The 27,154-nt window shown below is 35.3% G+C and overlaps 6 protein-coding genes and 1 pseudogene across 8 annotated transcripts; 3 read left to right on the top strand and 4 right to left on the bottom strand.

Moving 5' to 3' along the window:
- Positions 1 to 459: 459 nt before the first annotated feature.
- Positions 460 to 3,694, top strand: LOC108852134 (KH domain-containing protein HEN4). 3 transcript variants are annotated; one of them, XM_057008884.1, is made up of 9 exons: positions 460 to 654; positions 725 to 864; positions 1,163 to 1,364; positions 1,558 to 1,594; positions 1,687 to 2,198; positions 2,271 to 2,639; positions 2,727 to 2,981; positions 3,088 to 3,312; positions 3,398 to 3,694. In XM_057008884.1, exons 4-9 carry the CDS (start codon positions 1,570 to 1,572, stop codon positions 3,431 to 3,433), a joined length of 1,422 nt encoding a protein of 473 aa, XP_056864864.1. In that variant the 5' UTR covers positions 460 to 654; positions 725 to 864; positions 1,163 to 1,364; positions 1,558 to 1,569; the 3' UTR covers positions 3,434 to 3,694. The 3 variants fall into 3 exon arrangements, with proteins under 3 accessions (XP_056864864.1, XP_018481136.1, XP_018481135.1); XM_018625634.2 differs by having other exon boundaries at positions 461 to 654; positions 1,534 to 1,594; XM_018625633.2 differs by having other exon boundaries at positions 461 to 654; positions 1,499 to 1,594.
- Positions 3,695 to 4,492: 798 nt separating this feature from the next.
- Positions 4,493 to 6,971, top strand: LOC108852135 (signal peptide peptidase). Its single transcript, XM_018625638.2, has 11 exons — positions 4,493 to 4,652; positions 4,813 to 4,928; positions 5,013 to 5,164; positions 5,262 to 5,347; positions 5,449 to 5,576; positions 5,691 to 5,741; positions 5,856 to 5,942; positions 6,043 to 6,112; positions 6,203 to 6,339; positions 6,444 to 6,521; positions 6,686 to 6,971. The coding sequence occupies exons 1-11, from the start codon at positions 4,613 to 4,615 to the stop codon at positions 6,746 to 6,748; spliced, it is 1,008 nt and encodes a 335-aa protein (XP_018481140.2). The 5' UTR covers positions 4,493 to 4,612; the 3' UTR covers positions 6,749 to 6,971.
- A 3,306-nt stretch (positions 6,972 to 10,277) lies between these two features.
- On the top strand, positions 10,278 to 10,868 carry LOC108835914 (SKP1-like protein 14; annotated as a pseudogene).
- Positions 10,869 to 13,664: 2,796 nt separating this feature from the next.
- LOC108854686 (aspartic proteinase nepenthesin-1) lies at positions 13,665 to 15,137 on the bottom strand. Its single transcript, XM_018628305.2, has one exon. It carries the CDS (start codon positions 15,103 to 15,105, stop codon positions 13,717 to 13,719), a length of 1,389 nt encoding a protein of 462 aa, XP_018483807.2. The 5' UTR covers positions 15,106 to 15,137; the 3' UTR covers positions 13,665 to 13,716.
- Positions 15,138 to 15,524: 387 nt separating this feature from the next.
- On the bottom strand, positions 15,525 to 17,386 carry LOC108854684 (fucosyltransferase 2). The gene is made up of 2 exons (XM_018628302.2): positions 17,088 to 17,386; positions 15,525 to 16,999 (listed from the first exon to the last, which is right to left on the bottom strand). Exons 1-2 carry the CDS (start codon positions 17,371 to 17,373, stop codon positions 15,564 to 15,566), a joined length of 1,722 nt encoding a protein of 573 aa, XP_018483804.2. The 5' UTR covers positions 17,374 to 17,386; the 3' UTR covers positions 15,525 to 15,563.
- A 118-nt stretch (positions 17,387 to 17,504) lies between these two features.
- LOC108854685 (galactoside 2-alpha-L-fucosyltransferase) lies at positions 17,505 to 19,613 on the bottom strand. The gene is made up of 2 exons (XM_018628303.2): positions 19,259 to 19,613; positions 17,505 to 19,021 (listed from the first exon to the last, which is right to left on the bottom strand). The coding sequence occupies exons 1-2, from the start codon at positions 19,539 to 19,541 to the stop codon at positions 17,607 to 17,609; spliced, it is 1,698 nt and encodes a 565-aa protein (XP_018483805.2). The 5' UTR covers positions 19,542 to 19,613; the 3' UTR covers positions 17,505 to 17,606.
- A 1,556-nt stretch (positions 19,614 to 21,169) lies between these two features.
- On the bottom strand, positions 21,170 to 26,190 carry LOC108849749 (phosphate transporter PHO1 homolog 5-like). Its single transcript, XM_018623349.2, has 10 exons — positions 25,380 to 26,190; positions 24,108 to 24,514; positions 23,946 to 24,017; positions 23,287 to 23,537; positions 22,925 to 23,183; positions 22,741 to 22,845; positions 22,304 to 22,498; positions 21,935 to 22,222; positions 21,725 to 21,861; positions 21,170 to 21,630 (listed from the first exon to the last, which is right to left on the bottom strand). Exons 1-10 carry the CDS (start codon positions 26,017 to 26,019, stop codon positions 21,531 to 21,533), a joined length of 2,454 nt encoding a protein of 817 aa, XP_018478851.1. The 5' UTR covers positions 26,020 to 26,190; the 3' UTR covers positions 21,170 to 21,530.
- Between the last annotated feature and the right edge of the window lie 964 nt (positions 26,191 to 27,154).

The raw sequence follows: 27,154 nt of genomic DNA, 5'->3' as shown, positions 1-27,154 counted from the left end.
TGTAAATTTTATTAAAGTTTCAGTTTTTACTTATTTTTGAATTTTTATATTTATTTATTTTGTTTATTTTGTTAATTAAATAATTATTTTTGAAAAATTACCTGCTGAACGGTCAACTTTTTGCTTTGGAGGTTTTTTATGATATAAATTTCATTTTGAAGGTTAAAAGTGCTAGTGAAAAAATTTTAAGATTTAAAGTATTAATAAGTGACACTTTGAAGGTTTTTATGCGATTTTCCCTTTTTTTTTTTTCAAGTCCAAATTTTTTTTTTTTTGAAAGTTGGCTTGCTATTAAATAAAAGAAATGAAAAAAGATTACAGGCCCAATTAAGGGCAGTGTTACTGGTTTGGCAATATTGCCTTAAACAAAGATATAGAATACGAGGCCCAAAGTATTTTCAGAGAAGAAGCCCAAAATAAAGTCGGGAAGAAAAAAGACGAACAGGAACGTCTTTCCGACGGTGAAGTTTTGTTGCGTGGCGTTGGAGTCGGAGAACTGAAACAGAGAGGAGCAAGAAAGTCAGCCTCTGGTAAGGGGTAATTAGCTGCTCTGTCATGCATTCCCGAGCCCGAACATGGTGGAACGGAGCCGTGGGTTGGAGAATCTGAAACATGCAATCCTGTCTCTGATCAATCAAATTCTCCAAAAAACAGGTGATTTCTTGTTTCATTTTGCAAATTACAGAGCAGACATGTAATAGAACTTGATTGTCTGATCTTGCAGGGCGCAAATGCCAAACTCCATCATAGTAAAGATCACTCAGAGTCGCAGTAGCTCTGATTCCCATTGGAAGAGCAGTACGAACATTAATGAAAGTAGTTAGGTTCCCAAGAGGGGACCAATTGTGCTTCCAAAACAGGCAGGTTAGATAGGGGGAAACAGTGTGCTTTAGCTTAAGAAGCTTGTTAGACAACCATGAGAACTTGCTTCGTGATTCTATAATCCAATAGTTTGACAAGTCCATATTTCATTTTTTTTTTCCAATTAGCTTTCAAAATCAAATTACTCCACCCTGTTACAGAATATATGAAGTTTTGGTGCCGTTTTGTTATTTTATAGTAAATGTTTTGATATATTATGTTTCTAATCAAATACATTAATTTTAAAATATTTGAGCATTGAGATAAAACATTTATAATTGTTTTCTGCTTATTTAAACAGGGCTACGTGTCGTCACGACGCGAGAAAGATTAAAGAGCCCACACGTCACAAACTTGCTCAGGCCGCCCTTCCTAGTCTTCTCCATAGACGTTAACTAAGCCCGCACGACTTTTTTTCTTCCCATTCTCTTCAATTTCAAAAAAAAAACGGAGAGGCCGTTGCATCTTTCCAGCAACCGATCGTCACCTTCTTTCATCCTCCGGTGAGATTTTCCTCCTTTTAACTTTCCGATTCCGTACTGTTCAAACACGCTAATCGATTGCGTGAGAATTGTGCTTCTAGGGTTATTTATACTTCTCGCCGTTAAAACTTAGGGTTTTACATTGACTCTATTAGGAAACATCCGTTGCCCTAATTTTGAATCTCTTCAGCTTCCTTTGGCTTTGCCACATCAGATCGTTGCTAAAATGGCTAATACGAGGAACATTTATGGTAAGACCTCTTTCTACTTTTAGTTTTAGTTTTCAATCTCAAGTGTTAAAGCGGCTGAGATAGAGATATTTTTCACTGATGATACAATACAGATAATAATGGTGTTGGATCAGAAGACACTACTGTGTATCGTTACCTGTGTCCCGCGAGGAAAGCAGGGAGCATTATCGGTAAAGGCGGCGAAATCGCTAAGCAGATGAGGTCCGAGACGAAAGCGAACATGAGGATCAACGAGGCTTTACCCGGTTGCGACGAGCGTGTTGTGACTATTTACTCAACTAGCGAGGAGACGAATTGCATTGGAGGAGATGATGATGATGATGAGGAGTTTGCTTGTCCTGCTTTCGACGCGCTTCTCAAGGTTCATGATATGGTTGTTGCTGAAGAAGTGGGCGGTGATTGTTATGGTGATGAGTATAGTAGCGAGAAACAAATAACGGTTGCTGCGAGGATGCTTGTGGCTTCGGATCAGATTGGTTGCCTTATTGGGAAAGGTGGACAAGTTATACAGAAACTGCGTGAGGAGACAAATGCTCAGATTCGTGTTATAAACGACAATCTGCCTCTTTGTGCTTTGGCTTTGAGCCATGATGAGCTTCTTCAGGTAATGCAATTAAGAGAAAGGTTTGAGTTTCGTGTTAGCTTATGAGGTGTTGACTTTTTTTTTTGCTTCCAGATAATTGGAGAGCCCTTTGCTGTTAGAGAGGCTCTTTATCAAGTTGCATCTTTGCTTTATGATAATCCGTCGCGGTTTCAGCACTACTTTCTGTCTTCTTCAAGTAGCCTGCAGCAGTCCGGTGGGATGCTAATGAGTCCTCCTCCACTGACGAGCTCTCACAGAAACTACTCTTCGTCGAGAGATGTTGCTGATGTAAGAGAGTTTTCTATCTGCTTCATCTGCCCAGCTGAAAATATTGGAGGTGTTATAGGGAAAGGAGGCAGTTTCATTAATCAGATTAGGCAAGAAACTGGTGCTGTCATTAAAGTCAATACCTATGAAGCTGATGAAGATGATGACTGTATCATTTTCATATCATCAAAGGAGGTAACGCAAACCTTTAGTATTTATCAGAATCTGGTTTTCTGTATGTGAAATGTTGAACCGTCTTGATGTATATGTAAACTACTACAGTGCTTCGAAGACCAATCTCCAACAGTGAATGCGGCATTACGTTTGCAAACGCGATTCAGCGAGAAAGTAGGGAAAGACTCAACAGATTCTGCGATATCCACTCGTGTTCTTGTTCCTAGTTCACGAGTAGGGTGTCTCATTGGGAAAGGTGGGGCTATTATATCCGAGATGAGGAGTGTCACAAAAGCCAATATCCGAATTGTTCAAGGCGAAGATGTACCGCAAATTGCTCGCGAGGACGAGGAGATGGTCCAGGTGAAATAGAATCTTCACCCCTTTATCGTCAAATGCTTCTCATCAGTTTTGTGTGTGTGTTTTAGAGAGGACTTAAACAATGTTTTCTTTCTTTCGTGTGGTTTAGATAACTGGAAGTCTTGATGCAGCAATCAAGGCACTCACGCAAGTGATGTTAAGATTAAGAGCTAGTGTGTTCGACATGGATCGTGGTCTTGTCTTGCTTCCAACGTTCTTTCCTTATATATCTCAAGCGACGGAAACTTCGAGCAAGCCAAAGCAGAGGAAACGGGAGAACCATTCTCGTGGTTCAGTGGAAACTGCTAGAAATGATGACTATGGCTACCAAATGGTATATGATTCACAAGATCCACTAACACATTGCATATAAATATACTTGTGATGGTGTTTATTAATTTGTTCTTCTTGTTTTGCAGAACTCAAATTCCCATAGAAGAAATCATGTATATTGATCACTAGACCACTTCGAAAGGTTTATTGTTCCAGTTTTAGACACTTAGATTCTGGGCTGTTTATTTTTTGGGTAAACACTTGGCGTTTTTTTGGGATCCAAGGAAAAGGAGGTTTGTGTTCTTTTCAGTCTTGAGACTTTATAAATGCTGGAAGATCTTGAAAGAATCATAAATATTTTGTTTTTGCAATCTCATGCAAACTTAAGTTTCAACATTCAGAAGAAATCAGAATTCAGAAATGGAAAAGGATCAGTTTTGATCGATCTTATTCGCACCCGGTTAATTGTGTTTTATTTATTTTTTAGTTTCAAAATGGTATTCAAATTTATAATACTTGTTGCAATCCAATAATATTTAATTAAAGATTTCGAAACATAAGTTACAGATTTCGACGAATCTTCGAGGATTTTCTGATTAAAATGCAAATTTGTCTTAATAATTTTAGATTCCCAAAATCAAAAATAAGTCAAATACATTTTAAACTAAATAAATCTAATTAAAATTCAAAATGTTTTAAAAACACATGAGTGAAATACATTTTAAACTAAATAAATCTAATTAAAATTCAAAATGTTTTAAAAACACATGAGTGAATAAATCAGACCAGGTTTTGTCTTGATTCTGCTAGTCTCATTGTTAGATACCCTTTCTTAATGTTCGAGAATTCTTATGCTGATGACTAAATTCCAATCTTTGTTATTTTTTGCATCATTATTTGTGATGTTTTTATGTTTACATTATAGTCTCCGTTGAAGTCGGAAAATATCACTTACCATTTACTGCTTACCATACTGAGCAAAAAGAAATACATAAAGTTCAAAAAAAAAAAAAAAAAAAAAAAGAAATACACATTTGTGATGTGAATGTCACTTGACCAATAATAATACGAAGATGATGATATAAAGTTATGAACACGTTGACGTTACCAGTTATATACGTCTGTCACTTAGCCAGGTCACAGGCAGTAACGTCTACAGTCTTCGTTTATTTAATTTTCTTCCTTACTCTCTTCTGTTTCTCTCATAATTGTTTTTATATATTTAATTTTAACAGATCTGGTGGATTTTTTTTTTTGAGTGATGAATTGACCCCACACACCACTGGATCTCTCTCCCTCTCTCTCTACATTCATAACTCGTTTTATTACAGAGTAAAACGGAACACGGAGGGATCTCAGTCATGAAGAATTGTGAGCGCATCGCTAATCTCGCTCTCGCAGGTTCTCTCCTTTCCTTCTCACTCAATTCAATTTCTCGATTTACATTGATTGTGATTGTCTCGTTTTGATTGATTTCCTTCTGATTCAGATCAGTCAGGTTGATCTAAGATTAGGGCTTAGAATTGGTGGGATTGATTGATTGTTTTGGTTTTGGTTTCAGGATTGACATTGGCACCACTTGTTGTGAGGGTGAACCCAAACTTGAATGTTGTCCTTACGGCATGTCTCACTGTTTTTGTCGGTTGCTTTCGTTCCGTCAAGGATTCTCCTCCAACTGTAAGATGACGGACAGACGCTACCATAGATTTTTTGTGTTTTTTTTTTAAATCTAAATTTTGTGTTTGGAATTGATGATGTAAGGAGACGATGTCGAAAGAGCATGCCATGCGTTTCCCATTGGTTGGGAGTGCTATGCTTCTCTCCCTTTTCTTATTGTTCAAGTTTCTCTCCAAGGACTTGGTCAATGCTGTCCTCACTGCTTACTTCTTTGTTCTTGGCACCGTCGCCCTTTCGTATGTCTCTCTTCTACTTTTCTTTTTTTTTTTTGGTCTAACTCATGAGACTTTTCCTTTTCCTAATACACAAATTACTTTTTTTCTTTTATTGCAGAGCGACACTGTTACCTGCCATCAGCAGATTTCTTCCTAACCTTTGGAATGACGTTGTTACCGTCTGGACTTTTCCTTATTTCAAATGTATTTGCTACTCATATCTCGCTTTCTTTGTCATCCAAAGCTCTTTTGGACATTGTTTAAATTTACTTATGCAGCCTGTTGTCCTTTTTGTCTTGAAACAGCTTTGGAGGTAGAATTCACAAAGTCCCAGGTTGTTGCTGGAATCCCTGGATTCTTCTTCTGCGCCTGGTATGCTTGGAAGAAACATTGGCTCGCTAATAACATCCTTGGCCTTTCCTTCTGCATTCAGGTTTCTTCCTTCCTTTCCATTATGATGAGGAGTTCAATAATAGACTATGTTGTTGCATCATCGTCAGAATGTATTTGTGTGTCTGTTTCCTAACGAAGGATGTGGTCAATACAGGGAATTGAGATGCTCTCTCTCGGATCATTCAAGACTGGTGGCATCCTTTTGGTAAGAAGGATATATCTGAGCTCCATTTTATGAATGATGTTGTTAATGTTTAAAACAAGTTTTTGAACATGTCTCTAATCATTTGTTGTTTTTTGTTTCATATCTGACTTGCAGGTTGGACTGTTTTTCTATGATATTTTCTGGGTCTTCTTTACTCCGGTTATGGTTAGTGTTGCCAAATCCTTTGATGCTCCGATCAAGGTTAGTCAAGATGCCTCAAAATTGTACATAAAACAAAAACAATTTGATTTTCTTCTTAGTATCTTGGTCAGTAATCTCATTGTTGAAATATCTTTATCAGCTTTTGTTCCCTACGGGCGATGCTCTAAGACCATATTCTATGCTTGGGCTTGGTGATATTGTCATCCCGGGTACGAATGCATATAATGCTTATCTCAATATTCTTGAACTTTGGATATTATATGAATATATATGAGACATTAGTTTTTGTTTTCCTCTAGGTATTTTTGTTGCACTGGCTCTAAGATTTGATGTGTCAAGACGCAGTAAACCACAGTACTTCACAAGTGCATTTGTGGGATACGTTGCTGGAGTTGTCCTCACTATTGTAGTCATGAACTGGTTTCAAGCAGCACAGGTCAGTTTCTGTGTGTCTTAATTGCTGTGGTCCATTCACACACAACTAATGTTTTTTGGGATATTATCTAATGGGTTTTGGTTTGTGTGTTGCCTTTGTTTCAGCCTGCTTTGTTGTACATTGTCCCAGCCGTCATTGGTTTTTTGGCTTCTCATTGCATTTGGAATGGTGACATCAAACCGGTATGTTTTCTCTTCCTTTTAGGTTTCGATTGTTTCAAAAGCAAACTTTAGCATTTGCGTTTAAGATGTCTTGGTTGCTTTGGTTTAATTGTAAATGGTAATATAAACACAATTGTAAGGTAGAGAAAATGCTTATTGTTTTTGGTTGTTGCCGTTGTACGCAGTTGATGGCGTTTGATGAATCGAAGAGTACAGAGGGGGAGGTTGATAAAGCTCATGAAGAATGAAGACAATGGAGAAAGAAGGGAAGAGGAGTAACATTTATATACACATAAAAATGTGTTTTTATATGCATGGAAAAAATAGAGAAAGGAAAACATTTTTTTTGTTTCCAGTGATCATCAGTCCCTTCAAAAATAGTTCTCAGCCCTTTTTGTTCTTTTTAGATTTTCAAACATCTTGCAAAGACTTGTGTAAGTTATACAAGTTACAACAGGTTTTTCTTCAACTTTTGAAAATACTACTACTAGGTTCGGTTTCCTTTTACATTGTGATGGTGATGTGGTATGGTGCTTCTTAGCATGTAGTTTATTCATGACTTCATCACGGGTACAACAAAAAATTCTATTGTTTTATGCAACTAGTGAATGCAACTTAATTATATAATTCTTGCTCCAAAAGTATGATGATGGTGCTAAGTCGTTGAAAGCATGATTTAAGATTGTTTTCAAAGATATTAGCTCGGAGGAGAACGAATTAGCTCATTCTTGATGCTGTTTAGCCAAATCAATGTCCATCCATCAAAAGTCGTTTTTTATAGAGTACTAGTGGTATGTTAGTGCTGCGGGCAGAATAGTTGTTGATTGTGTAGTCGAGTGAGTTGTATGTGTTTGAAATTTTTTGTGTTGATATATCACTTTAAATTTTGATTTTGTGGCTCTAAAATGGTGGTGAGTTTTTCTGGTTAGTTTAGTAGAACTTATCTAATGTTTTTGACATATATATGTAATGGTGATTTATTCCTGTGATAGCTGATTGCATGTGAAATTTAGTAAATTATTCGGTCCATTTATATTTTGGAAGACCATTGCATTATTTATGAAAAAGTCAGTTTTGGATTTAAAAATTTAATAAAGCAAACAGATTTCTTAGGAACCATTATTAGCTTTATTGTTGGTTTAATTAAATTCAACATAATGTTTGTGATGTGATAAAAACATGTTTTAACTTTCATACTACAATTTTGTGAATGCCATGAGATAACTTTATAATCATTTAAGATAAATGAACCAAAGAAATTTATTAATTTACGGTCTTTATTAATTTATTGAGTATTAATTTATATATTTTATAAATACTTTAAACCAATGGGACGGGTTGCATACAATATTTTATATAAATATTTTTAAATCAATGGGACGGGTTGTATAAAATATAAATATTTTATAAAAAAAATTTCATAGAATTTAAATTTTATTTTAAGATATAATCTTACTAAATATTATAAAAAAATATATTGAAGTGTTAAGAAAAAATAAAGATGAACTTTGTTGTGAATAAAAAAATATAATGTTTTGTTTCCACTTATATAATTTATATATAAATTATTAATTTATGATTTTGGTGGGAGTATAACATACAATTTTATTGAAAATTATTATGTTGTTATTTTAACGATTTGTGTCATATTTTGAATCGGCCCAATTAGAAAGACCTAAAAAAATTATTAATTTAACATGTTTATTAATTTATTGATTATTAATTTATAGATTTTATACTGTATGTATATATTGGTAGGATACATGCATATAAAGTATGAAATCATATATAACTTTTACTGTAAGATAATACAGTATGCATTTTACAATGTCAATATTAAAATATTGTATACTAATTGATAGTTTTGACCTTTGTATTAGGATTTATTACTTATTTGTCTATCTACAAAATCTAATATGTAATCTATTTTATAGAAATTCTTAGATAAAACAAATCTTCATATCCTGTTGACATCTGCCAAATAAACCTTCGAGAGATATAGTTGCCAAATAAAAAGAGATACTATTCATAAACATTAGTTGTATACTCTAAATTTTCATCTAAATTGCTTATTCTATATGTGTTTATCTTCAAACTTAAAAAAAAATTCTTAACAAATACGATAAAACAAAATGTTAATTTATCACTAATTGTATTAATAAATAATATTAATAAAATTTTAGTCAATCTAGTCCGTAAGTTTTTATGAAATCAAATCTCTGGTCTACCCTGATTGATGAAGGCATTAACAGAAAAGAAAGGAAAATTAACTGGCGTACTAGATTTTGACCCGCCCTTGAAAGGGCGGAGTTTTTTTTGTTGTTTTTTCAATATAAAGATTAACTATTATTCGTTTTAATTATATAAACCGTAACATGATCAAATTTCAATTATGCAGGTTTGTAATAGTGTGTACAGTATGACAAAATTTAAAATGCGTCATACAACCGTTTTATGTTTGTAATAAGTTAAACAATGTTTTATCCGAAATTCTTACTTGGTCTATTATATAATTTTAAAGATTTATAATTATATAAAATATTGCTAAAAAGCGCGGTTAGTTTTCACTTATTAACCGAAAATTAATTTACAAATTACTATTATTTTTGTTTCAAATCATAACAATTGAGTTCTTATATTTTTATTATTTGCTTTTCTCTTCAAAATAAAAATAAATAGAACAAATATTTGGTCAAGAGTGATTTGAATGAATTTATAATTTTTTATTAAAAATATATAATTTAAAAGCTTTTTGAAAATAATGTTGAATTTTAAGAAGTGTTTTCATATTCGACCTATATCTGCTGAACTGGTAGACCCGTACTATGTATATAATCTAGTTCGGATTTAATGAAAAAAATCATTAATTAAAAATCCAATAGAACCCGGTAAAACCCAAAAATTCATTATTAACATGTGATCTAATACCAATGATCAAATAAAACATAAAATATCTTATAGTATTTTGATTTTTTTATTAAATTAATCATATACTTTTTAATACTACATAAACTTGCGGTCTTTAAACTTTGATGATATTTTTATTATGTCATCCAAATAAAAAGATAATATAAAAACGTATTTGACAATATTAGTTTATTTTTGTATTAATAACCTATTATAAGTTTGTATTTTTCTATTTTTCTATTTTAGATTTAAAATTAATTTTATGATACATAGATTTAAGAAAATAACATTATAATGTAATTATGTTTTTTTATTAATTTAGTTTCAGAATATATATATATATTTAATATCTGAACATAAAATATTTATATTAAATAATAGTAGCATATTTTATAAATATGTGTAAGCCTATTATTTATTGATCCATTTAAATATATTTCTGCATGCCTAAAACTAAAAAACTCAAATACCATTAATGAATTTTATCATCATTTGTAAAATTAAGGATATTTTTGGAAAACTTTAAAACATTCATTAAGGGCATATATAATTTAGGAATGATTCTGATTTAATGGTATTGATGAGACTCGATTTTCCATTTGTCACCCGGATTTGTCAAAACCATTTTTTAAAAAATAGTAACCCTAATTCCTTTTGCCAAACTAAACTGTAGGATATTATTTACTTATTTTATTTTATTTTCCTTTTTTATTATTGCTTAGGGAGAAAAAGATTTTATTTTACATACTTTCCAGTTCACCGACCCTCTTCGAGTTTATAAATAGAGACCAATATGTTTTCATCATATCACATCAACTAAAGAACCATAGCCTAAAACTCTTCTCCCGAGAAAAACCCTAGAAACAAAAGATGTCTACGTCAAACAAGATTAAGTTGACGAGCTCCGATGGCGAGAATTTTTAGATTGATGAAGCGGTGGCGCGTGAGTTCGGGACCGTAGCAAACATGATCGAAGACGACTGCGCCAGTGGATCGATCCCATTAGCAAACATGGCCGGGAAGACCCTAAGCGTAGCGATTGAGTATTGCAAGAAGCACGTCGAAGCTGGTGCGGTCGAAAACAACCAGGAGGCTGCGGATAAACTCAAGAAGTGGGACGAAGATCTTCTTGCACGACATGATAATGCTATGATTTTCGATCTCAAAGGCCTTCTCAACATTACATGCAAAAAGGTCGCAGATTACATCAAAGACTTTCAACCAGAGGAGGTTCGCCAGATTTTCAACATCGAGAATGGTTATTCAGAAGAAGAAGAAGCACAAGTTCGCAAGGAGAACGAATGGGCTTTTCATTGATGTTGAAAACTCAAAACTTTTCAAGTATTCTGAATTGTTTATGACTTGGTGTGTCTCTCTTTTCGACTTTCTGAATGATTTTAATTTTTCTTGTTTTCAAGTGTGCGTGATTGACATATATGCTTATTCAAAGAGCTTTTGTTCCGGTCTACTGTCATGGTTATGTTATCATCGTTTTCTTTACTCATACCGGAAAGAAATCTAGCGAATCAGAAATATTTAGCGACTACAAAACTTGAAAATTTTCTTGTTTATTTTCGTTCAATACAGGCGGATATTAAACTGTTGTTTAGGGTTTCTCTGTATCTTAAACCTTCTTTGCCAAGAGAAAAAAGTTATTAAAGGACGAGCATATTAGCACACATACGGTTGGTAAACGTCGCAGCAAAGCCACCCAGGCAATGAGGCAGAACCGAGGAATATGCTCTCTGAACCAGATTACCTTGTGCCAAGGCACTGATGGAGATTAGACTCGAAGGTGTTCCCAAGTCGATTTAGAGGAGAAGATTTTTCTTAAATTTCCACTCCTTTCAAATAAATTCATAATCACAAAGAGAAGGATCATGTGGAGACAAGAACGTTAAGAGATACAGGAGAGATTCGATATGAAGAGATCTCGCTGGAAGAAGTCTCCAAAACCTATTTCTAGCTGCCTTAGGAGTAGATTCGCCAGTGAAGGTCAGGAGAAGACCTTGAGTCGTCTCGTAATCAAACCAAAAGGATGATATCCTTCCATTTCTAATATCACATCTCATAAATGAGTAGATGATTTTGTTGTAGAATTATGCTTCTGACGGAACTAGATAAACGTGGAGAATCCTTCCAGACCTGTTTAAGTCGAAAAACCAACTCAAATTCCTCTAACAGCCGGATACCTAATATGCCATATATAACTGTTTGAACCAGAAGTGAAGGTAAGAGGAACTGAGTTTTGTGGCAGGCCACGTAGTAGTACGAACCTTTTTTTCTTAACATTCTGGTTTCTGAATATGAAGTTTCTTCATATAATGTCAATCTGCAGCTCACAGGTTGTTGTTGTTGTGGCCACGTCTCCTTCATTCTCCATCATAATCATAATAGGCATATCTGTATGACTGAATCAGAAATTTTGAGGTAGCCGGAGGCAACAGAAGACGAGTTTTCAAATCAATGAGCGTCATACAGTTGCACCAGAACACCAAAGTCTTATCATAAAATACAAGGACTTGTAACTTGATTACACATTATTAAAGTGCGGTTGCTTAACCGTTATAGATCAGTGATCTTGTTTCAATGCATGCCACATGGTCTAATTAAGAAGTATCATATTGGAAAAAATAATTGTATGCCTCTGAATTGGCCACAAATATTATCAGTACTGGTTCTAAGCCTACAAAATTAACTATGGGCAAAAGGCCCAAAATTTCTTGGTTATAAGAAAAACACACTGTGGAACGAGCGACATCACCACCAAACAGCTAGATAAACTATTTGAATTGTCTGACATTGCCTAACCCATTGGATAAGTTGATGTGCTCATAACTCATAAGCAACCAACAATGCTTACAATGATACAGTATAATTTGGGGTTATGGAAGATTTAGTCTAATTATGTATTATGTATGCCTGACACTAGTTAATGCATCAACATGAATGCAGGAAAAGCTTCTTCTCGCCCCAGAGTCCCTAGCAGCCTTAAGCCCGCTATGCCCCTTTAGTTGAACTGATTGCTAATAGGTCAACAAGATTTAACGATAATATATCTGGAACTTCAGTCATGTGTTGTTCTGTCCCCATCTCCTTCGAGAAATATATCCTTATATATTATATATATCATGTTACTTTTTAGTTTTTTTCTTGCAACTCAATTTCCTTCGTTTTTACGCATTAATATACATTGCACATTAGAATATTCTTTTCAAATACAAGACTATTAAAACTATCCACCTGTTAAATATGTCTATGAGAGTAAGAGATATATGTACAATCGTAGAAGGAACAAATATGTATAATGTTTCTACAACTACAAATGTACATTTTTCGGAAATATCAAGGTACACTGTCAATTTATATGGTTTTAAAGCATTTTGATAAATCAAAATATGTCTATGAGAGTAAGAGATATATGTACAATCGTAGAAGGAACAAATATATATAATGTTTCTACAACTACAAATGTACATTTTCGGAAATATAATACAAGGTAAACTGTCAAAATAAACATTTTGATAAATCAAAATAAACAGGTAAGTTAATTAGGGCTCAATTATGTTTGTTGGGCTACGTGTATAAATCTCCATATAGGTTAAAATTGCATGACGCATGCATTTCATCTCTTTTTTCAAAAGTTGCTTGGAGGTTGAGCGAACCCTTTTCTTTACTTCCACGTTTAGTAATTATTATAATTATTATCGTTACTTATTATCAATGATTCTCATAGAATCATATCAATGTCAATTTCTAAGTTGTTCATGATGGAACTTGACCTTCCAAAATAAAGCAGCACTCTTTTACATAAATTGTAATAGTCACTCTTCTCATATAAATGATCTTTTTTTTGCTAAAAATATATAAATGATCTTTAATTTTTGTTATTTTTAATCTTTGTGATTTAATCCAAAATATCCTATATTATGAAACAGAAGGCGAGTATACTTTAGATAAATTCCAAAATATATGGTGAACAATGAACGATGCAAAATAGATTTTTATTATTTGTTACCATATTTCTAGAGATCTGAGCTCAAACTCAAAATATATTAATTATCATTATGGTTTCACTGACAAATGGAACACATAAATTTACTTAACTTAGTCTAGTTTCAAATAATTGTTTATCAATAAGGAAATATAAATGATATTTACAAAGATTACTACTACCTTTTCTTGTTTTTAAATTGTGTTTCTGTCTTCTCAGAGATATCTATTATTGTAAGAAATTTGATGCATTTGCTAACGTGATGAAAAAAGTATAAAGGTTCATTAATAATAAAATAAGGAAACAATTAAAAATCTACAATTTTCCACATTCAGTGGGAACAAACGACACGGTATCTTTCTCAAGATCATGAACTACATTAAAATTCTGCTGCTGAACATTTCCGAAAATAGACATCCCATTAGAACTTCCCATGGCCAAACACAAAACGCCTGTACTCGAATCAGCCACCATGTAGTTCTCCCCCGGAAGCTCCAAATCCGCGTCTTTGAAATGAAAAACGAGCTTAGGAACAGCAATTTTCTTCGCGTTACTAGGTAACGTGTAACACAAGTCAAGTCCTGTGGATCCCGAGTCATCGACCGGTAAACTCATCCGAGAAGTAAACTCCTTACTCAAGGCCTTAAACGCTGCCTCCTCGAGGTACGTGATGGTCGTGCCAGAGTCGATGATCATACCACCTGTTCCATCTTCCGCTAGTTCGAAAGTAGACTTTTCAATGGGCAGGCGTTTTGATCCAACGGTGATGCCTTGTAAGTCAAGGTAATAGAAAGAAGGCTGGTTAGGGTTTCGTAGCAGCGACATCGTTTTGGTGACTTCACCTGCCAAACTTGCACCTGTTTTCTTAACGATATTCGAAGCTAGAGAGCCAATAAACAGCGAGCTAGATGCTTCGCTATCCTCAATAGATGTTAAGCAATAAGAGAACTTAGTCTCCTTGAGCTGAGAGATAAGAGAGAGTGGTCCACGTCCAAGACCTACAAGACCTGAACCTTGAGAGAACCCGTCTCCTTTGTTCACATCCCCACACCCAAACCCTATACCCGAAACCGAGTTCTCGTCATCAAAAGTAAACGTTTCCATGGCCAAGACCCCTCTTGTGGACGAGTAATCTCCATATGTATACACATACTCACAAGCACCTTTGTCTTTGTTGCAACTGGATCGAGGCAAGGCGTCGCAAAGACCAGAAGAGCATCCTACTTTTGAGTAAGAGGAAGACGTTTTCGGGTCGAAGATCGGAGTTGGTTGGTCGAAACATTGGGTGCAAGGCTTGCACTGCGTCCATATAAGGTCACTTCCGGTATCGACTATAGCCGAGTACTTAACCGGAGGGTTTCCTATAGCTAGATCCATGAGAAACTCACCGCTTCCTCCATGTGTAGGTGCTTTGATGTTGTTGGTATCATCAGGACCTGAGGCTACAGCCAAAACAGCCGCAGCTCCTAACCTGTTCAGTCTGTGGGATCCACGGCTGATCCCTCTTTGGATCTTTTGGATCTTCGTGAGGTTCTTACCGGAGTCCACGTGTTTTAGAGTTAATCTAAAACCGGATCTTGGAAGGTTTGTTGGAGAAGGATGGTCGAGTAATGATCTTCTTGAGGATGAAAGGGCCAAGAAACATGAGAAAATGATAAGAAAGAAAGGTAGTAACGAAGAGGAAGAAGAAAAAGAAGAAGCCATGGGTTGTGTGTGTGTGTGTGAGTGGGATTGACGAGAGATTAAAGGAGTGTTGGTTACAGTTTATATAAAAGAGACAAGAGAAAGAGCTACAGAACAAAGTTAGGCGTGTGAGAAGATACTTGGAAACTTCTTTCCTACTTAAACTGAGGAGAAACCGATTGAGAGTTACATTCAAACAAGCAAGCCCTATTATTCCGTTGTTAGTTGAGAAAAAATTGAGAATTCTTTTTTTTTCCCACCTAAACTGTTGAGAAAACTAAATGGGCCCAGTTTTACTAGGCCCAATAACACATGCCCTTAAACCACTAACTAAGCTCACTATCATAATGTAAAAAGAAAACAAAGAAGTTTCCTTATTTACTGAACAAGGAAAGATCTGTGTATCTCATTGCAGGGCTAAAGCAAATTAAGTCAATAAGGAAAGACAAAAAAAGGGATTGCACTGTCTTGTTTTCAAGTTATGAATTGTCAACAAGCTTAAGTCCCCAGCTAATATCCTCACAGTGTCTAACATGAGAAACAACACTACCTGTGTCAATCCCCTTCTTTGCTTTGCAATCATAGTATGGAGGAGCATGGAAACAAGGATCTGGTGACATAGCTCTACCACAAGGAGGATTTATCACGTTGGTTTGATTCTCTTGCTTATACAGAATCCAAGCTCTTGATCCTCCAAGTCCCTGTGCCACATACCCAAATGTAGACCAAGCACTGATAACCAACTTATCGGTTAAGCTGAGCAAGTACATCTCTGCCCAAGCTTTCCTGTTATGCATTAGCTTCTCTGTTTGTTGATGTCCTTCGTGACTTGGCTGATGTATACCAATCACATCTCTTGTCACAGTTGGATTCTCCCAATACATTGTCTTCAAGATCTCGTAGTATCCTGTTGTTAAAGAGGTGACCAATACAGCTTTGAGTTTAGAGCCTTCTTCATCTTCTGATGGCTGCTTGTGTTCTTCTTCTCCTGGTTTGCTTAGTTTAGGTAACAGCTCCTGGTTTTGAACACATGAAATGATTTGTTTTGTGACTTGAGGAGATACACCAGACTTCTCGTCAAAGACTCTTATCTGAAGACCAATCCTCTCATCAGCTTTGGCTAAGTAAGCGTTATAGTATCTTGTGATGAGTCCCCATACATGGTTGGAAGGATGGAAAAGGTAACGTCCCAAGTGATGAAACACCGTTCCTTTCTCCGGGAACATCATACCAAGCTCTTCATCAAACGTAGGGATCAAGAAGAGAGACGGTGCAAAGAAGTTGTTAGTCCTCATGATCAGCCAAGGCACATTCTCAAGTAAACTCTGGTCTTCATCGCAGAAGAACATTTTGTCATGGTCGTTGTAGTCATGAGCTAGATGGAGATAAAGATGAGAAAGAGACGAGATAGAAGAACCGTTGATCAGTCTCCTCTTCAGCATCTCTCCATGACAATGAGGTGAGTTTTGAGCAAAGCCACTAAACTGGTCTGTTAAGGTGAAGTCTTTTGGTAATAACCAAGTGGTGTCAAGAAACGGTTCGCAGAAAAGGTCTGAGAACTGCTCTCCTCCTTCAACGAGCAAGACTCTGTCCGTCAACAATGCATAAAGAAACGCTGAGGCAATGCTGATGATCCTGTTTCCTAGCCCACTAAACTCCATCCAGACAACATACTTGCATCCTTCTGGTTCTGGATCACCGGTTTGTTTCGGTTTAAGCAGTCTTTCGGCGTTGGTATACGGTCTGGTTCCAGGTCCACATCGTTTGTGAAGCTCTTCATAAGCTCTAAGCTTTGAAATGAGATACATAGAAGGTTCATAAGGCGAAGCTTTACGGTAGAGGTAAGATTGGTACCTACTCAAGCATGTCTCTTTCTTGAAACCAGGTACAAGTAGTCCTCCAAGGAGAGACAAATCTACAGAATGTGATGAAACTTTTTTTTTAAAAACATATCCCAAAAAGGTAAAAAAAAGAAAAAAAAAGCTTTAAACATATGTTTTTACCTTTTAGATTCTGATCTCTCTGCAATGTTGAAGTCACATTTGGTTTGATTTGGATGATTCTTGATGCTTTTGCAAAGCCATTTCCTTGATCATACGATTCATGTCCAAAGATAACCATGATCACTAACAAAACAGGGACACAAACCATGAAATAAGCTAAGATTTCAGTGATTCTCATCACTCCAAACAATCTGAATCTCTTTTCTTGGACTCCAATCTGTTCTTCTGTTTGCTCATCAATGGCTTTGGCAATAGATAATCTCCTTCTGGACCGGTACAGATCCATTAAGACGGAAAAAAAGGAAAGTAGATATCAAATCTGATCTCTCCTTCTCTTTTTACCCTTTCATATTTTGTATAATAATACAAAAAAAACAACCGGAAACTTTGGTAATAAAGACCCTTCTTGCTCTTGAGTTCTATAAAATATGATCTTATTGTAAAAAGAGGGGAGCTTGTTACATAATATGATCAAAAACAGTATAAACCAAAACCAAAACCAAAACCAAACTTTTTTTATCACACTAGCTTAAGTCCCCAGCTCATATCCTCACAATGTCTCACATGAGGAACTAGTTTACCCGTGTCTATGCCCGCTTTAGCTTTACAGTCATAGAAAGGAGGCGCGTGGAAACAAGGCTCCATAGACATAGCCCGACCACACGCAGGATCAGGAGCTGTTCTGTTCTCGGGTTTATAGAGTATCCAAGGCTTCAAACCACCAAGACCTTGAGCTACATACCCAAACGTAGACCAAGCACTAGTCACAAGACTATCAGTCATACTCAAAAGGTACATTTCCGCAAGAGCCTTTCCGTTGTGCATCTTCTTCTCCGTCTGCTGATAGCCTTCTTGGCTCGGCTGATGAACACCGATGACTTCCCCTGTTAACGTCGGATACTCCCAGTACATACTCTTCAGATTCTCGGAGTACCCCGAGTTCAGAGATGTGACAAGGACAGCTTTGTGTTTTGGGGTTCTTTCTACTCGGCGAGAGCTTTCCACCAGCGTGTCTACTTCAGGTAGAAGCTTCTCTTTTTGAGTACAAGATGAGATCTGATCCATCACGTGCTGAAAAGGACCTGCTCCCACGTCGAAAACCCTTACTTGGATCCCAATCTTCTCGTCCGCTTGTGACAAGTAAGCTTCGTAGTACCTAGTGACCAAGCCCCACACTTGGTTTGTTGGGTGGAAAAGATATCTACCCAAGTGGTGAAACACCGTCGCTTTCTCCGGGAACAGCTTGTCTAGCTCCTCATCGAAACCAGGGATCAGCCATAGAGATGGAACAAAGTAGTTGTCTGTTTTAACGACCAGCCAAGGGACTTTCCCTATAAAGGTTTGGTCTCCTTGGCAGAAGAACATCTTATCATGATCTCCGTAGTCATGTACAAGGTGAAGATAAAGATGAGACAAAGCCTTCTCGTTATCAACCACCTGATTCTTGAGCATGTGTCCGTAGCAACGAGAGGACTCTTGATTCAACCCATCAAACTGATCCCTCAGAGGGAAATCTAGAGGCAGTAACCAGGACATATCAGGAAACGGCTCGCAGAAGAGATCAGCCATGTCTTTCCCTCGGTCTACGAGCAAGACTCTATCCGTCAAAAGCGCGTAGAGAAAGACCGAGGCTAGAGAGAGTATCCTGTTGCCTAGCCCGCTGAAGGAAACCCACACAACGTATTTGCATTCACCGTCGTTATCAATGTGGTCTTCTTGATGAAGTTGGTTTAAAGCTTTCTTGTAAGAGTCAGTGCCAGGACCGCAACGCTTGTGAAGCGTTTCGTAGCTTCTGAGCTTGGAGACGAGGTAAGGAGATGGCTTGTAAGGCGAAGGTTTACGGTAAAGTGGTGATTGGTATCTACTGAGGCAAGAAGATTCATCAAACCCTGTGGCGAGTAGTCCTCCAAGAAGTTTATCTGAATCATTTGAATCTACAAAACAATTGAGAGTCAGACCAAACAGGACACTTAAGACAATCTTCGAGAAAATAAACCAATAAAGACTATTTCTTTTTATAGAAAGATTCAAACTTTAGATCAAGATGAACTATGTTATAGAAACTAAACTAACAAAGACTCTTCTTTTTATAGAAAGATTCAAACTTTTGGACGTTCGTGTAAAGGCAAAATGCATAAAGATCTAAACTTTTGACTTAGAAGAAACCATACCGTTGGTAGTACTGACATTGGAGTAGTCTCTGCCATCGAGAACTCTTGCCTCGGCGAAACCCATTACCCGATTCGGATCAGATGGGTGGTGATGGAAGATCATGGAGAATGCTAGTAGCACAGAGAATAGTATCAAGCAAGTTGTGAATGTTCTGGTGAGCTTCATCGTACCAAAGCTGAGAAGCTTCATCGGAAGTAGTTCGGAGCTAGGGCGTGGATTTGAACCGCCGGCAGTGGTGGTGCTGATCGGAGACGGTTTCCTCCTGTACGTATTCTGATCCATAGATTGGTCTTGGCGAAGTCAGTCACCGACTTCATTTACTTTTTTTCAGACATGTCTTAATTACTTTATTCAGTCATGTCTCCACGACAGAGTTGAATTGAAAACACTAAAAAAGAAAATCAACTGAATGTCCAATAATTTCTAAATTATTACCTTTTTAACCGAGAACTTTCTAATGTTTTGTTTTAACCCTTGCGTAACCATTTTTACTTCTTTTGGGTTTGTAATTTGTTTCATGAATCCATTAGGCTCATCTTTGTTCATTACAAGACTAGCTGTTTACCTGCAACATGTGCAATAAAAAAATTTTAAAATATTTTTAACAGATAAATATAATTATATTTATTTTTTATTAATATTGTAAATTTTCTTTTTCTTATTAATATTTTAATATAAATTTGATTTAACTAAACATTAAAATTAAGATAAAAAGCAATTTTGTTTATTTTTAATTATATTTAAGAATGTGCATATATATATAAAACTATAATCTTAGGTAGATTTTTCTATCTATTTATTTTAATTAAATATATTAAATAAATATGTAAAAGTTGCATAATTGTCAAAAATTAAAATTAAACAATATTTATAAAATTTATAGATATATATAAGAAACTAATGATTTAAATATTTAATTTGATTTTACGATTTAATTTTATAATTTTCTAGAAAATGTATAAATTTTTGAAAATTTTATCATTTAAATGATATTTTAAAATTTGAAATGTCATAGTTGAATATATTATTTTAATAATAATTTATGAATTATTACCATATTCTAAAAAAAATCCAAAAATATAAATCAACAATAAATGTAATATATGAGTTACTACCATATTTTAAAAAATTTACTAAAAATATAAATTAACATTAAATATAATTGTCCATGTCATATTAATCTATAAGACATGTCATCAATTTTATTAGCCATGTCATATTATTTTTGTGAAAATGATTGTAAAGAGGACATGTGGCAAAATCACTTATCAAATATAGTCTAAAAGGAAGGATATCATGTTGTGATAGAATAAAAGTAATGGGCTTAATTAAAGTATTTAGGTTTAATTAATACTCCCTCCGTCCCATTTTAAGTGGAGTTTTAGGGAAATTTTTTTGTTCCATTTTAAGTGATGTTTTCAAGTTTCTAGGTAAAAAATAAATGCATTTTAATATTTTTAATTATTATATTCTGTAGTATAATTGTTTATTGGTTGAAATTACTTTAATCATTATTGTTTTTAGGTAAACGAGAAAAATAGAATAAAAGTTTGTAATTTCTTAATCAACGTGCAAAAACCTCAAAACTCACTTATTTTGGAACAGAGGGAGTAAGATACTTACAGAATGTTAATTAGGCTTAATTAAAAGTATTTAAGAAGAAAAGTAATGGGCTTAATTAAAGTGTTTAAATTTAATTAATAAGATAATTACATAATGTTAATTTGGCTTAATTAAAGCATTTAATTACAGAATCTTAATTATAGTAACATTTAAAAATCTGTTTTTTCAAAACTACAAAAATTCATCATAATGAGATCATTCATAGAAGGTGATAATAGCATGGACAATGAAGAAGACGTCCCGAAATGTCAGGATGGTTGAATGAAGCTTAGGAGGACATGTATGTATGCTAACATGGATTAATAGAATTTGATAATTGATAGCTGCCTTTCCTCTTTATTACATGACTGACTACCTGAGGAACTTCTGATATTATCAAAGAACTGAAAAATTAAAAAATACAGAGTACATTGCTTAGTGGATCTCCCCCTCAAATGACTCCTGCATATTGGTGATCCTAATTACTGTGGTACATCAGGCAACTTCTACAATTAACCACAAGGTAAAAAAAAAACTCGTACAAGCCCTCTGATATTTGCATCTCCTTCTTGATATTGGTTGACCAACTAGACTCTAATCCAGTCTTTATTGTGGATAAATATTTAAAGAATCTCTCTTTACATAATTTACGACATGAGATCAAAACAACTAGCTGTCCTTGTCGTCATCCTCACCATAGTTGAACGGTAATGGAACCGTCTTGAATGCTCTGTACTTCCCTACATTGTTCACATGCTCATTCTCCAACCTTTTCGAATGAAACCAAAACCAACCCAAGAAAGTTATATTATATGTTGTGTGACGATAAATAAAGCGTACACACAATAAATGTCTATTGTTACCTAAAGAAATTCCATATCCCACGGCGGATAATCTCTAGACTTGCCACAACGGTAATCATCGTCTGCCTGTGCATAAATGAGAGGTTGAAATCCAACACGGTCTGCAGCCACGCAAACCTGAACAAGATGTCCAAGATCTGCACATTTTTAGGGGTGAAGAATCAGTTTAGCTCTATGATTCAAAATGATAAAGGTTTAGTAGTTGCTCACCATTGCTATGAAGTATACTTTCTTTTGTGGGATAAGGAGTTTATCCCGGAGCCAACGGTTCTTAGAAGTCCTGTTTAGAAGACCCCAGTCTAAAACCAAGTCCCAGTACGTACAGAAAATGGCAGCAATGGCTGAGAATATCACAGCTAGCATCCTCCAGATAAATTTATGATCTTCATCGACAACACTGTAAGCCGTCCTGACGCAGACAGCCACTATAGTCAAGAAGTACTTGAGGGCATTGTATCCTTGCTCAGAGCTTTTCTCTTCAAATAGCCTCCTCAAGCACTGCACAAATGTATTGGTTTTTAAGCAGATATTCTTTGAATGAAAGAAGTAATAAAACGGTTAGAGTTCGTGACATTGTACCTGAAGGAGACGCCAGACATACGGGATGGCAGCAACAATAAATAAGAAAGCATTGTAGGCATCTGAGTCTGAGCAAGTGTTCATTCTATGTTTGTAATCTCCCCAACCATAGTGACATATGTAAAACTGGACGCTTCGAATAGCTTGGACTTGGCTTGTTAACTGATCTGCCACCAAAAAATCAGGTAAAGTAACCTGCACGAGAAAGGCCAACAATGATCAAGATTTAAGACACTTGATGTTTCAAATTGATCTATGTTTTTTTAATATTGTTTCAAAAAATACAAACACATTTTTATAGAAAATAATTAATAATAAAACATAATGTATTTATAATCAAAATTTAATATATTTTTTTAATATGTGTAAAAATTCTAAAACATTCATTTTAAAAACAAAGAAAATATTATTTTGCATGATCAAAGTTTATGTTCTACCTTGTAAAGAGGAGCAGCAACGCAGTGAAAGAGGCTTGTGAGGAAGAATAAGCGACTCGAGCGGTAGAAGATGTTGAATGGTAAGACCAAAACTATAAACAAAACCTACATCACAACAAAGTTATGCCTGTTAGTATTATCATATAGCTTTAGTTTCACACTGGTTTTGGATTTAGAGACTTACAATGAGAAGGAAAAGAGGAAGAAGTTCGGTCCATTCTTTGTATTCATTAGTCTTGGGGTCAACCTCCATGTCAAGATTGGCAATAACACAAAGAAGGGCTAAAACTCCAATGCTGAAGCCCACAAGTAGAACTTGTCTATAGCCAAGTTCACTTCCTTGCTTGAACCCAAGTATGAAAGAATAATTCACTCGGTACCGTCTCCAGTAATAAATATTCCCAGCATACGTAAGTATGTGCAGCACAATGAAGCCAAAAAAGCTGAAACAACAACAACAAAAAATACAGAGGGCATCTAAACAAACAGATTCCAGGCTGTTTTCAAATGCTTGACATTAACTAGCTAGTATGAACATTGGTTTACCTGTAAAGAGGGAACATAGTGTTCATGTATTGATTTTGGCCTTCCTTCTGCAAAACGTTTCGGGTGCGTATAATGGCGAATAAAGCCACTATTAGAGAAAACACACAACCAGCCAAGAAACCTGTGGAGAATGTAACTCGATGTCTCTCTCTTTTAGCTTTGGGTCTCAAAATGTTCATTCCTTTTGTTCTGTTACCATTCGTGAAATGTTTTATGAACGTAGCTTCAACACGCTCTATCAGTCTATTGACCTGACACAATGGAGGAGCAAGAGTTTGAACATGAGACATGAATTAAGTCTCAAAAAAAAGTATCAGTACACCAGGAAGAAAAAAGTTAAATCTTGGTACAGTATAATACATCTTCTTTTTTTTTGTATAATACATCTTCTAGGATTAGCAAACCCGCTTTTATTAAATAAAAAAAAGTTTTTGTAAGAGAAAAGGATTATCAGGTTTTGTGCTTTATAGATATGGATTAATTAACTTGTAAATTATTCATTCATACAATCAATATATACCATGAAACTGATATTTGAGTCAAATATATTTGTTTTAAAAGTTTTTTTTCGTCGAGTTTGCTTCCCATTTGCGTGATCATTCAATCAACCGAATCGGAAAAGAAAAGACCTTTACCTAGAAGAACAAAAAGACCTTTACCTCATCAGAGCTTCCAAAGTAAGAGTTATCAACCATTTTCATGTAAGGCTTTGTAGCATTCCTTGTAGTTATCTGTTAAAAGAGTGATTCCCACGTAAAACTTTCAGCCATGCAGAACAGAAAACCCAAGTCAAAATCTCAATCCTTGAAACCAAATCTTACCTTATCATACTTCTTCATGATCTTCGAAAACGCCAACACGTTCAAGAAGCTGTAGCTTTTGAGTAGCCGAAGCTTTTGGTAGAACTCGACAAAGGCCCGTCTGAGCTTCTCCTCGACTCTCTTCAGATTCTCTCTGCTAAACTTAAGCTCTGTATTCGACACATTTAGAACGCTTTTAATGGTGGACCGTGGCGTTTCCTTTGTATGGTTGATCGTGACACGGTCCAAAACCTCGATGGGAGATGGCCTCGGAGCTCTGAATACACTTATTTCGCTGGTTCCAACGTTGGAAACGACGTTAACTTCTTCTTTTTCTACAATGTCATCATCTTCATCTTCGTCGGATTTCCCAGCTTTGCTTGATCCTCCTTCTTGTATGGCGGCCATGTGAGCTTGATGAGCCCGAACTTCAAAATAATCAAATTTCAATATTATGACTCGGTACATATTGGTTCGATAAAACCGGAATTAACCATTAATTCAAACTAAAGAGTAATTTCACTGCAATATTATGAAGAAAAATATCCGGATTTAATTTGGTATAATTTGTTTCAATTCGAAGGAAAAAATTTGAATATCAGTAAATTTACAAAGCAAAGGAAATATTCATATATAATATCCGCACAAAAACAAAGGAAATAATAAATACTATTATTTCTATGAACAAATATATATACGATCTAATTCATTATATATATATATATATAAACTATATATATGAATTATATAATTATTATATTTTATATAATTTTCACAATATTTTATTTATTAAATTGATTATTTTAGTTATAAAAGTTTGAAAATGTTAATAATTTTTAAATTTGTAATAAAACATATAATAATTTATATTATTTTTGAATAATTTTAAATTTTAGATTTAAAAAAAAATTACGTTCGAGTCGGATATGAAATTAAAAAAGTTTACGTATTTAGAAACCGAGTATTCAGATATTTAGAGATTGAATTTGAATAGGATAATTGATAATTCAGAACAAACGGATTAGATAACGAAAGAAATTTGGTCCACTCCTAATAATTATAAGTAACTAGTTGCAATCATTAAAATATCGGTTAATATTGGAACGAATCACTACATCAACAGCTGTCACCAGTCGCTGCAACAAAAAGCAAAATTCAATTTCACTTTTGACCATTTAGTACGGACGGTTGATGTGCAGATGCGACTCGGTACGGTAGCAGCCTGATAAAACCGGAATTAAACCGGATTAAACGTACATTAGTCACACCGACTCATCGCGTTAGGTTACTTACTGGATCTAGCTCTGGCGGGAGTAGAAGCTGCGACGGCCGCCGCGGAACTAGCGACGTCTGAAGCTAACTGAGTCATCTCCACCGTCCGTTCCTCCCATGGCCACCCATCAGGATGCTCCACTTTCACACGAAACGCGATTAGAGCATCCATCTGCTTGTTGAGCATCACAGCTTCTTTCATCACTTCTTCCACTTTCTCTTTATAGAATCTGTCAACTTTGTTGAACTCGTCGTCTAACCGCCGGAAAAACAACGTCTCGTACTCTCCTCCTTCCTCGGCCGCCATGAGGAACGTCGTCTCGTATCCGTGACTAGCTGAGTGAACCATAATAGGTGCCGACCTCAACCCTTCTTCAATGTCATCGTCGGAATCTGAAAAATGGCTGATCTGTCCACCACCGTGTCCGTGACCATGGTGATGTCTCCTTCTTCCGGACGTTGAGAGTAAACCGCTGAATGATCGGTAGAGAGTTAACGTCCGGCGAAGATGGTGATGATGATGGCCGTGACCGTGGTGAAGATTGTTTTTGCGTTTGAATCTGATGATATCTTTTAAAAGGGTTTTGAGATAATTGTAATTCATGTAAGCTTCATGCCATTCCGGCACCATCTGAGACGAGAACTCTTTCCCGAACTTCATTCTTTCTTTGTCTGAAATATTATCTTTTTGGTTTCTCTGTTGTTTCTTGTTTGTGTCTGAAGAGAGGATGTGAGGATGAACTTATAGGGATGTGTTGAACAGTGACAAGTGTGTTCTGAAATGGTAACCAAAGCGCGTGTGGACTGCCCCACTGACATAAAATCACTAGAAACGAATCGAACAAGCAAAGCTGATTATTTTTAAATAATAAAAAATGATACCAATCTGAATTGTTCAAATATCAATAGAGCAATCGGAGTGAGTAGTCTTTTTCATAGTCACCATTTTTTTAAAATGCAAAATAACCCTTCTAGATGCTATTAGAAACCAATGTCTATCTAGTCTCTAATTGACTAGAGAGAAGTGTATTGGTACATTTTAGATTCGCTACACAGGAAATGGGCATCAGTATGTTTATGAGGCGGCCAGGAAAAACGTCTCCGTCGAAGACAACTCGTCGCGATAGGCGTTTTGACATTGACGATGTACATGTGTGATATGTGATTGATTAGATCTTGTAATAGTTTAAACTGAAATAAATCAACTTGGTCATATTTAACAACAGAAAATTCTTAGTGTTTTATGGGACAAACATTTACGCACGTTTCTTAGTCTTTGAAAATATCTTAAAGCTTTCCAAAACTAGATACAAAGTTTGACATATGCTAGACGTGTCTATTTATAATTACAGGGAACACTCCGATTATGCTTGTAATAGTTCCTAAACATTAGTGAAAATTATAAAGTTTATATGTATGCATATATCAAACACATGTGTATTTGAACAGTTTAGTTATGCTTTAATACTAAAACTCATAACATATAGACTTACAGTGGATTTCAGCATAATCCAAATTAAAGAAGGCAAGATTTTATTTCATTATAAGACCAAAGATAAGCCTTTTAAAAACTAGTCTGACCAATCACATTTTACTGTGGCATGCAGTCGCCCCACCTTAAACATATTTATGCATGCCCATTGTCTTGAAATTGTCATAATTGAACTTTTCAAATACACAAAACTCCTTTTAATTTAATAATAGTATATCTTTCCAAATCAGTCAAGTTTGTATTCAACCCTCCTTAACGTGTGATTTCAACAAATTAAAATATATGAAATGTTTTATAGCTCATT

The sequence above is a fragment of the Raphanus sativus genome, chromosome 4, assembly GCF_000801105.2.
Source record: "Raphanus sativus cultivar WK10039 chromosome 4, ASM80110v3, whole genome shotgun sequence".
In the NCBI taxonomy this organism is placed as follows: Eukaryota; Viridiplantae; Streptophyta; class Magnoliopsida; order Brassicales; family Brassicaceae; genus Raphanus; species Raphanus sativus.
Note: the sequence above shows the minus strand (reverse complement) of the source record. Positions and strands in the feature narration are given on the sequence as shown.